The 12,150-nt window shown below is 41.2% G+C and overlaps 1 protein-coding gene across 1 annotated transcript in view; it reads left to right on the top strand.

Moving 5' to 3' along the window:
- The window catches only part of Sytbeta (Synaptotagmin beta), a 184,429-nt gene that overhangs the window by 123,072 nt on the left and 49,207 nt on the right, over positions 1 to 12,150 (top strand). The window contains exon 3 of the mRNA XM_090389319.1: positions 7,169 to 7,730. Coding sequence (XP_090245445.1) covers positions 7,169 to 7,730 — 562 coding nt within the window. The remainder of the gene's footprint in view (positions 1 to 7,168; positions 7,731 to 12,150) is intronic.

Genomic DNA, 12,150 nt, shown 5'->3' with positions numbered 1-12,150 from the left:
GTGCAGCATAAGCCATAGACTTCCTTGCATCATGTGGCTATTACTAATATTATTCCACTACTATTCGTGGAATAGCAACCCCTAAGTAAATAGTACACTTGGTGATGTTGATTAAAAACCGTAGGAGAAGAAAGGGATCTGGTTATTATAAGAATTCTTTACCAGATGGCATGACTTCCCCTTAACGAATCCGTGCAGGAATCTCTTCAAGATACCATTCTTGTTAAGATGGTCCTGAATCATGTGCTTAGCTACGTGATCTTCTCCCCTGCAGAATTCAAGAATACTTAGTTACCCGGTTCCACTTTATGGAGATATTAGCACTTCTCCAGCCTAGGGGGAGAATCATCCCGTAATTTAATGAGGCTCTCATTAACATTCCGAATGGTTTGATACACTGACTGCAGTCATTTTATTATAATTGAATACATGCCATTCTCCCCCAGAGCCTAGCCCTCCTCCACTCTCGATAGCTGTTCTAGCAAACACTTCTGAGATCATTATATCACTTATTTTAGGGAAATTAACTCCTTAACATTCCCTGCAGATTAGAGTTTTCTTTCGATAAATATCGGTCACAAATATCTGTTCAACTGATCTGCCATTTCTGCAGGCCACTTTTTATGGACTGTACATTAAAGGACCTCTTGAATTTAATCTCTAATTTCTCATACTTAATTGCCAAATACAGTCGGATTAATCATCTCTTTCTACTTGTTAGCAATGTTGCAGTATGACACAGCATCCCATGAGCTGCCATGGTTGGTTCTTTGTCGTAAAATTTGAGGCGCATCAGTAGGCTATACTGCGCAGAAAATAGTATGCCTGTGTTCTGTGGTCGATTTACTGTTTGCTGGACAAAAAACACAGTTTCTGGGAAGGTAAAAAAAAAAAACATTGCCACCTTCGTTAGAGGCAGACTAATTTAGCCACGTTGTGAAAAAGACCCAAAATTCCTCACGTTATCGGCAGGATTACAACTCCGATCTTTGCCACCTGGTGTGGGGAGGATGGTGATATATCAAGTATGGTACCCACGAAAATTGCCCTGACAGCCCGTGTGCATTGAGAACTTTATGCTGAACTGTAAAATTACCTCCAAGTGTTCATCATTATCGACTACTTTGAGGGTGATGTTTCGAAAATGATATGCTACTGTGGGATTCCCAACTTCAGTACTTAGCACTATATTATACCTGAATTGCCATTTGTCAGCCTATATGCCAAGTGAAATCTAGACCTTGAAGAGTAATATCCTGAATAATGTAATTGACCATCTTGCCCACTTTTGTATCATCAGAAACTTAGGCAAGACACTGAAAATATACAGTATATACATCAATATCATTAATGAATGTTAAACAGTAAGGAGTCCAATACTGAACCCCATTCTATCTCACACATAACATTAGCCACGAACAGCAGTATCCATTTATAACAACCCTCTGTCTTCTTCCACTCCATAACTTACCCGTAATCCCAACACTGCTGCAATTTGTACAGCAGGCTTTCATGGGCAACATTATCAAACGCTTTTCTGAAATCTAAGTATATGGTGTCAGAATTATTCACTGTATGAATCAGGTTATAGCATCTTTTTGACCAGGAGGTACATTGGACATCTTCAATCTGTAAGAACTTCTCCCAAAATCCAAGGATATTCTCATCATTATAGCTGAAGATTCGTTATATCTTTTGTTGCTTCTTTTACCATAAGTGACGATTCCATCGGCCTGGGTGCCTTGTTTGGTTTTAGCTGGAACAATTTCTCTTGCAAGTTCCTTCAGGTTATCATAAAGTAATTTAACTGTTATTCAGTATTTCTCACCTAAAATTTCTTTTACCTTTGACATTTTGCATCTGCAGATGCAAAATGTCAAAGGTAAAGGGAAGGGATTTAGTTTTCGTAAAGGCGATTACAACAGTCTTAAACATTTAAATTGTTTTTAGAGCGATGTTTTTCAAAAACACAAATGCTAAATGAGAAGTAATTTTAGATTCGAGTTTAGTATCTACAAAGATGCCTCGAGTTTAGTATCAACAAAGATAAACCATTTCAACCAGGAAGAATTTTGATATGAACCAGATCCTCCCAATTATAAGATGCCATATAGAGCCTAAACTGTCAAAGTCCCCTCTTCTGAAATTAAAACCGTGTTTAACTACTCGTACTACATCTTTCTTCATCTTCCATCAAACGACTGCGTAATCACTACTGAACTAATTATTGTAGACAGCTAAGACTAAATCTTCTATAGTTTACTACCCTGACCCATCCTTTGAAGTTATTTAGGTTTGTTTCCCGTAGTTTTATGTTCCCACTAATTTGAAACGTTGCCATCCTCAGAACGTCTTGCAAACATCGGCTTTTGTGGCAATAAACAAGAACTGTTGAGATGTGTGTGTGTGTGTGTGTGTTGGCATTACTTTGACCCATATATAAACGCGGATCTATATTACTCTTCTTCCCCACCAACTAGCAGTTTCCCTGAACACTAGAAGGTATCTTCAATGATACTGGAATAAACCCTTGCACCACCTTTGTTCAAATGAATACTGACTCTTCAAAATAGATTCCTTCTTCCTGCAAGTGCTGGCCACGCTGATAAAATTTCCCCTGCTAGAGCTATGCAGAGTCCCTCAAGTCTTGAGTTAATCCACAAGGCTTTCAGCATTTAATCCCACATATTGTGTCCAGGCAAAGTTGCAGACACATACACATGCTGACTTAACTCGCAGCATTTTTTCAGCATGGTCCTATCATCGTTCATCCAATAAATGGTCAGGTCGTGTTCGTTTAATATCGTTAGTCCCCACATGAATAATAATGTTCTTTTTACCACCCCCTTCTTGAAATCTGACATTCTGCTGGAGCTTCATCAATTGTTGCCTCCTGCAAACACATCTTGGTTTGGTCCATCTATCTTTGTTTCAAAAAAAGTTACCCGTTCCCTGACAAAATCTCTCAATGAAACTAAATCAACTTTAACCAGAGCGGCATGCATTTGACTGTTCTGTTGTTGGACCCGAATCTGGGGTGCATCACTTGGTCGGTCACGAGATATTTGAGTCCAGGACGGGTTCCCACACATTTGTTTCTAGGCAAGCATCCGTTCCTCCACTGACTCAATTTCTTCTAGTAATGCGCACTAGTACTTTTCCTTTTGAATCCATACCGACGTTTCAATATTCTTTATTGAAATATCATTTTCAATACTACGTAATTTTCTCAGAGTTGAAATAGAAGCAGTTTTTATGGTGTATTTGATTTTGCCAACGCAATGAATCTGACACAAAAACAAGGATCCGCACGATGTATTTTCCAAAGTAATCTAGTCCTATGTGTTGATGTGCACAGAGATAGCTTTTAACTGGAAATCTTTCGCTAGTTGTAAGTTGTAAACCCTATGCATATATATTGCGTATTTAGTAAAAACATAAAGATAGACATTACACTATATCAGGGTGGCAGGTGAAGTAATTTATTATCGAAATGATACGATTTAAAGGAATTGAACTACCTCAATGCTAAACACAAACTATTTATGGCCACGTTTCGGAAACTCACTTCCCCTTACCCAGGCCTGTGGAGGGGAAACAGCGTCCATTCTTCAGCTGTAAATTTTTACATCACACCTTTCCTCCATCAATGTCATTTTTGAAAATCAGAAACAATAGTTGTCCTAGAACCAGTCCTTTTGGGACGTTCTAGGATAACTAGGTTTTGAACCAATCCTTTTGGTGAAGTTGACCAATTTGAAGAGGAACCATTAATCATTATGTCCTCTTGCCTCTTACCGCACGATTCGAACCTGATACAGCTTATATAGTAACTTCTTCATAATAAACAATTTCGAAATTATTTGGACATTGTTTATTTGGATATTAGCAATGGTTCGCTAGTTTGACACACACAACTCATTTCATGAAGTATCTGTGTCAAACTAGCAAAATAGGTTAGCTGAACATGATTTGTCTTCACAGTCAATGTGTCTCCTACAAAACTCCATTTAAATGTCGCTGGATTACACTATCATTACTCCATGATTTTACCTACCACTGAAGTCAGACTGACCGCCTTTATGTATTGACGATACACTGCCGAAGTGTTCCACTTCAACACTTTTCCAATCCACAGAAATCTTTCCCGTGATGCCTTCATAATTAACCTCCATTGTTCAATAATCCTGGTTCGCTGTTTCCTTTAAAATTACTGGGTATATGTTATCAGCTCCAGGAGCCTTGCTTGCCTTTAGTCTCGAAAGTTTTCCTAATAAACAATCATCTGTAATATTATTATCACTAATTCTACACTCACCTTCTTCTCAATACGAAGGGTCTTTCCTCTGTAAAGATCAATTTGAAGTATCTGTTCGGTTCACTGCAACAACGCCGGGTTAACTTGACCTTTCCACACCCACAACGCAAGGGTTCGGTATGATTCCTTTTATTCTTCTTTCTATTTACATGTATGAAAAACTCATGCCCGTTCTTTGCTCTCTTAGACGCTGGTTTCTCATACTCTGCCTTTGTCAACCTAAACTTTCCTGTGGTATTATTATAGATCAGCTTTTTACAGATTAGCTTTAGTACTTTTCATCGTTCTTGTAATATCTCATGTCGTGACCTTTCCCATACCATATTTTACTCATTAGCTCTATATTTATTCATTCATCTTGGCATCCTCCTCACGCTTTTTTCTTAATGATATGTATGCATTCATGATTTCTGCAACTACTGCTTTAAACTTCTTCCATAATTGTAATGTATTATGGAAGAAGTTTAAACCTTTATCTACCAACTGAGGAGTGCTTGATCCGTCCTTCTAATGGTTTCTGTACCGTGAGCCTGTGACGTCAAGCCCTCGTGGTAGTACAGTTGGTATAATCACGGTCCTCCACACACCGGGTGGAAAAGCTCTGAGTTCGAATCCCGTTGATGACGCAAGGGATTGTTATGGGTCTTTTTCCCTACGTGGTTGAGTCAGTTGGTCTCAGGCAAGAATAGCATGGTTTTTTTCTCCCGGAAACTCGGGTTTTCGTCCTGCTCAGCAAATCGACCACAGAACAGACGCAATTTACAGACATGTCATATAGACAATAATTATGTTACAGACATAAATTAATAACAACAAGAAATCGTTTTCAACTTTAAAGTTTAACCGTAGACGGAACTGCGCGCTATACAGTTCCACATTTTGCTCTCGATGGTGATTCAGTCAATGCCTATTTGCCAATATGCATTTTTTTTAGAGTTGACAAAATGAGTCAAACGAACTGTGGAGCGAGCAGTGCCGATTTGAACAGTGCACCAAACTTGAATGAAAAAGTTATTAATCCATTTTCAACAAATAAAAATCGAAGAATGGATTTTATTTTTAAATAAAATTCCAAGATTACCCAAGTATGTTACTGGTAAGTGTTCAGTTAATGTTTTGTAGTATTTTTAACTTGTTTATTATTATTATAACCATCTATATGTTTCATAACCAAGGCAATTTAATGTAACTTTAAGATGCAGCACCCCCAAACATCAGTCACGAGCTGCCACTGTAATAGAATCACTCGTTAAGCATTACAGAATCATCTAGACAGGACTGCAGTAATAATTCAGACACAGCATGGGTTTGTTAAGGGGAAGTCTTGTCTGACTAATTTGATTGGATACTACAATGTGCTCACAAACCAACTGGATGCAAAAATAATTTTGATATCGTATACATGGATTTCAGGAAAGCTTCTGATACTGTTGCACATGGAACACTGCTGAACAAATTGGAGCAGTCCAATTTGTACAGCAGTGTTCCATGGCATTTCGGGCAAGTTATTACAATGGATAACGGGAAGGTTGAGTTGGAGAAGACAGAGTGGTAATCAATGGAGACTGCTCTTCATGTATTAATGCTATTAGTGGAGTCCCTCAGCGTTTGGTGTTGGACCCATTGTTTTGTATATTTATCAATGATATTGATCACGGTCTATCAGGCTTAATGTCGAAGTTTGCAGATTATACAAAGGTTGGCAGGGCTGTTAATAATAATAATGACAGTATGCTGTGGACACGATCTGGAAAAGTTGGGTAGATGGGCTGAGAAGTGGCAACTGAGGTTTAACATTGCATTTCTCAAAGTACTGCATATGGGTAGAAGTAACCTCAGAGGAACGTACCAACTGTGTAGTACTACACTGACAGTGCTAGAGAATGAAAAGGACCTGGAGGTAATTGTGCAGGCAGATGTGACGTTTTCTGACAGTGCAGACACTGCAAGAGCAGGTCATGGGCTCTTGTCAGTGATATACAGGAATTTTGTTAGCAGGGATAAGGAGGTGATTATCCTCTTGTATAAGGCAATGGTCAGGCCATACCTTGAATACTGTAAACAGTTCTGGTGAGCTCATTTTAGGAAAGATATAGAGTTGCTAGAACAAGTAAAGAGAAGGGCAACAAGACACTAGTCTTACGAAGAAAGGCTTAAGTTCTGCAAATTGCAGCGTCTGGAGACTAGGCACCTGCAAGATGATCTGATTGAGGTGTACAAGGCCTGGAATGAGTTGAGCAAGCTCAATGCTGATAAGATCCTTCGTCTTGTCCGGATTACCAACCTGAAGAGGAATAAACTGAAATTGAGGAAAGACAGTTGTAGGATAGATCTGGTTATTACAAAAAATATTACCCATTTTCCTGACAATAGAATTTCCTAATAAAACTAAATCCTCTTGAAGCAGAGACTGTTCTGCTTTGGGGGACGAGTCAGATCGCTCATGGTAAGTCACTAGACACTTGAGTCCCTTTTATTTGTCTATATGGTATGCAGCCGTTTCTGAAGTGATTTAAATTTATCTAGTAATGGGTACACAGCTAACATCAACACAGACTGGCCTTTTGGCCACGGTACACAAACGAAGAAAACCAATTCTTCTGAAAATTATATTGCATTTTCATTTGCACGCACCATTATCGAACATTTGCCGATTCCTGTTTTGGACTGTCCTAAACTTGAAAGCAGAAACACTGAAAGTAAAGAGTTATCACAAAAGTCCCTTAATTCATTTTTCTCTACTAAGTGACAATTAACAAATCCATTTTTTTACTTAGAAAATAATATAAAAATGTTATAAAAATTATAATTTTTATAACATTTTAAATAATATAAAAATTATAATTTCAGAACTTCAGCATCTTTAGAGAGCAGCCCCCTCGAACTCATCCTGCCTCGGCATTTGTCCCCCCCGTTGTAGAACCAGCTGCTTCTTCCAGAAACGTTGTAGTTCGAAGCTCCGCCAAGACAATGTCGTCCACCTCCTGCCCATCCACCCAAAACCTGGAACACCTTCACGTGCGCTTGTCCCTCCCAGATGTTCACCTGCCAGACGACAAAGTCTCCCCGTCACACTCCAGTTACTCCTTACCCACAATGCGACGACGATCACCAGTTGTGAGTCGAGCTCGCTCAATGGATGCGCGGGCAATGCCCCACATGCCACGACTCTCCATCTGCAACCGCTCAGACAGTCAATCCGGCTCCAGTAATGAAACCCGCAGTCCTATGTCGCCATTTTTGCGTATTCCTTCGCCAGAGACTCCTCCACTACCTGATCTAGCCAACCGACCGACCTCTCCCGTTCTGGGAGGAAGACCACGGTCACTGTCACCCCTCTCTCCTCTCTTGTCTCCAGCTTGCTCTCAGGCATCTGATTGTGGCATCAGTCCAGGAGCCGCGAGTCCAATAGGTAAGTCTGTTTGATTTTTATGTTCTAATGTAGCTAATATTTATAGGACACGCTATTTTGTTAGAGTCTACCTGCCCTAGCTTGGTCTTAAATCTTTAGAAATGGCAGAGCTGGAGTGTGGAATTGTGGTTTGTTGCTGGATTTGGGTATAATTGACAATACATCGATTCATTTTCGCGTAGCGTTCCAATTAGTATGATCCATATGGTGCAAAGAAGCTTTTTGCTGCGATATGATTATAGACGTAGAGTACATAATGTCCGTACAAAAATAAATAACTTAAATGTTATGAAATGGTAATAAATGCTGTCTCAAGACAACATTTCTGTGATGTTATTAATTCCTAAACTAATCCAGTTTTACGATTAGTCGCACTATAGAAATGCTAGCAGCTTCCAATAAAATTGGCACTTGAACTCTATTCATGGTGTGCCTGATAAGTTGCGTCCTAAAATGTGTGTTAATTAAAAACGTTTTAAACATCACGTATTCAGAAAGATGAGAATTCGAATTATAAACAGCAGCTTACATGATAATACACTGAGGTTCCCTAAATAAGGCATTAAAATTACATCCAAATCTAGCTAATTATAGTATTAGCTATATACTATAGTTCAAAGAATGGTGGGGAACAGGTTAAACTATTTCCTGCCGAGAAAAATGTAAAATTACGCGTATTCACGGTGAGCGAAGGATGCAGCGCATTGTACACTGAGCGGAGAGAAATCATGGTATACCTACCTAGTAACGGGTGGGACCACCTTTCGTCCTGCTAAGGGCAGTCAAAGGACAAGGCATTGAGTCCACTAATTCACGAAAGCGTTCCTCAGGTATTTCCATCCATGCTTGCGCACCGCTGTCTGTAATTCCGTCGCATTCGTGGGTGGGATCCAAAGCTTGAACAGACCTTTCGACAGCATCCCAAAGATGCTCTACAAGGTTCATGTCCGGTGAACGGGGAGGCCATTCCATTATGGTAAAATATGCGGAATGCTCTTCGAACCATGTTCTAGTCTAGGGCTCTGTGGGGGGAGATATTGTTCTGCTGGAAGAGTCCATTACTCTGTGGGTGCACGATGACCATGAACGGATGCAGATTGTCTGCAAGGATGGACTCGTAACCTGGACCGTTCAGAGATGCGTCTAGACGTACCAAAGGTCCCAACGTGTGGCAGTTGAACAGGCTCCAGACTATTATCGACCGTCCACCTGCCTGAACAGTTCCTTGTTGATGACGGGTGCATAGCTTTCTGCGGTTTCCGCCAGATACACACCCTCCCGTCCACTCGAAAAACTGGACTCATCGGACCAGGAGACCCGTCTCCAATCACCCAATGTTCAGTGCCGATGTGCTTTCGCCCAGTTAAGGCTTAGAGTCCTGTGTTCGTGGTGTTAGCAATGGGACTCTGGCGGGTCGGCGGCTCATGATCTCCTGATGGTCTTGGTGGAGACGTTTCTGGCAGCTCCCTTGTTGAAATCGGCGGTGATTTGTCGTTCTTCGGTTGGCGCTTACGTACAAAATTATTGTACGTAAGCGCCAACAATTATATATCCCCAGACTTTTCTTGCATTTGTATAGGGCACTTGGATGAACAGGACGTCTGTATTGTCTTCGTCAGCCTTTATTCTTATTTGGTCCACGACAGCACGCGGTCGCTGAGCATTTAGCTGCATAAATTTCATGATTGTACAGTTATATGTCTTATATGGGGCCATAGTTGATTCTTTGTTGTTGTGTGCTTCTTGCTTTCAGATAAACAGGGCACTTGTTATCCCTTATCGAATGCTTGTAATCCATTTTTGCTAGTTTTCAGTTGGCGTAAACCGGTTCTTCAGTTTTGTTAGGGCAGATGTTAAAGTAATGCCCTTTCTGGGTACAGTGCCCGCACGTGGAATCGACCTGTGTACGTGTGTGTGTGTGTGTGTGTGTGTGTAGTATGGCCGAACCTGCAACAGCGAAAGCACTTTGGGACGACTAAGTGTTCTTTGAACCTATGGCTGGTCCACTCGAGGTACACCCTGTCCTGCTGCTTAATTACTTGCCAAGCTTGTGCCGAGAGGTCAATGACCCAGTTCACATTCTGGGAGGATTTTCCTTTGGTCTGGTACTTTGGTTGTATTGCATCTTCGATGCTGGTAAATTCGCTTTCACCTTAAAGGTTTCTACAATAGATTTATTCAGCCACTTGTTCCGGTTTGAGGTTTTTATTGATGCCTAAAACAATAATTGCTGGGCCTTTCTTTTTGGGAGTCTCAGCTGTGAGTCCCATGGTGGAAATTTTTGGGTTGTCCAGTATTATCTGGGCTTCGTGTCGCGTTGCAGTCTCGATTATTACTCCGATGTTCCTGGTTTTTCTTATTGATTTGATACGGGTGTTCTTTAAGTCGCTTGCTAATTTTTGTACAACGGCCGTCTTGACGGCTTCACTCGATTCCATAGGGCTGTCTTCTGTTGGTTTTAATACAACCAGATGTTGCTCCTTTAGTAGCGTTTTCTTTATCTGAGTTGGCTTCTGTGCTTCAGTAATCTTTTTTGAAGGATTCCTTAGCGCATCTGCATAAGAGCGGGTGCACTGTAGCATTTCATTTCCACGCTCTTCCTGGTAGGTTTCCACTTTGGCTTTGGGCCGCTGGTTGTTGACGTGAAGGTCAAAAAGGATGCGTTCCATCTCCGCGAGTCGCAGACATAATCCGGTTTGTCGGCTTGGCCATGAGAGCTTCCAAGCCGGATCTAAGGGAAAAAACTTCGTCAGTTACAGTTTCTGCATACAGGTGTTCAGATTCACGATTGTATTGGTAAGTTTTATCGGTATTTTATATGGCTGTCATATCTGTGGAAACTCTATTCTCTAATGGCATCGTGGGAACGCCATCCGCTTTGGCTGCAGTTTCCCCATTGCATTTCTTGCAGGCAAGTTCAGGTCTATTTTCTTCTTGATCTTCCACAGATTCATTTAGTGCAGAGTCACCCGGGGATATTGTTAGGGGGACAGTCAATGTTCTTTCCTCATTTTCCGGTTCGCTGTTTGACATGGTGGAGATTGTCAGTTTTGATAGATGGACAAGTACGGATTTACAGGCACTTCGGATAAGCGGGCAGATTTCAGTTTCTTTTTACCAACTGCAAGAAGTAAAATGACGTGCACACTTGTCGTTCTTAAGATATAGGCAGTGCATTTTGTGTGAGTTAAAATTCAGGTCAAGAAATACGGTTTTATTGTTTTCTCCTGGGCGAAAAACGTCAGCTTTTGCTTTCGCTGTGTCTCCCGAGGATTTGAAACAAAAGGCTAGGGGTAGCAGGGACTTTATAGCAGGAGGAGAACAATAGTTTAGACTCTAGGATACTTGAAAGCCCTTAGGCAGTCAAAGAGACCAACGGTCAGCGATCACCTTGTTGCGACGGCAGGTAGTAGTCGAAGCGACACATTGAGTATATATTATGCACGCGAGTTAGAAAAAAATTTAAATTAAAATACTTATCTCTGGAGTCTTGTATCCAAAAACATCTTATTAGCTTCTCAGGACTCTGGACTACTGCTGAAGAAGAACATTGACAGTTTGGCAGATTCCGATAAATCACTGTTTTAGAGACAAAATGACAGAGGACAAAAATCACTCAGCTAACTAGACTGGCCTTCCCTACTTATTCCTCCTACTTAGGTAGACAGTAACAATGCGAGACAGGCGACCACATTCATCCACCACCTTTCTCCGCCCACAGCACTGTCCACGATGAAAAGTTATTCCGGAAATGGCGCATTCCCTATACACTCTTGATACTATCGAACGGGAATAATGCAATTTCTTTACCACTTCCCCAATAGAGTGACCTATGCTTCGGGCACCCACTATCATCCCTCTTTCAAAGTCTGTTAACTCAAGACGTTTATCCATACTGACATCGAATTACCGTCTACGTGAGTACAGTGTACCTATATACCTGCCAAGAGGTGGGGTTGTCCACTAGTGAGACGGGTGACAGCGCGGTTGCATTGCCCAGGAACCAGGTTCCCATGATTTCTGTCCTTTCAGTGTAGGAGCTGAACTGCAGGTTACTGTGTGACACTTGGCATCGCAATACAATAAAGGAGAATGCAAGAACAATATCCCAAATGACGATGGGCTGCACACTGAGACGTAAGGTTGGTTTCCACAGCCGACGACCCGAGAGAGAGAGACACTCTCCGAACCGCTGATAATCGTTGATGGCCAATTCTGTGGTGTCAACACGCTGGTTGGGTTGGACATTGGAGGACTGGAAACGAGTGTGCTCATCTGATGAATACAAATACGTGGAACACGCCAACGGACGCTTTTGTATGTGGCTCAAGCAACACAAGTCCATGTATCCATCGTGCCCACTGTCCAAAGAGGTGGTGAGAATTGCTTAATATGGAGCATGTTTTGTTGACAAGAACTA

The sequence above is a fragment of the Mastigoproctus giganteus genome, chromosome 14 (genome assembly GCF_048544385.1).
Source record: "Mastigoproctus giganteus isolate SK-2022 chromosome 14, ASM4854438v1, whole genome shotgun sequence".
NCBI lineage: Eukaryota > Metazoa > Arthropoda > Arachnida > Uropygi > Thelyphonidae > Mastigoproctus > Mastigoproctus giganteus.
The sequence above is the reverse complement of the archived record's forward strand: the minus strand, read 5'-3'. Positions and strand labels throughout refer to the sequence as shown.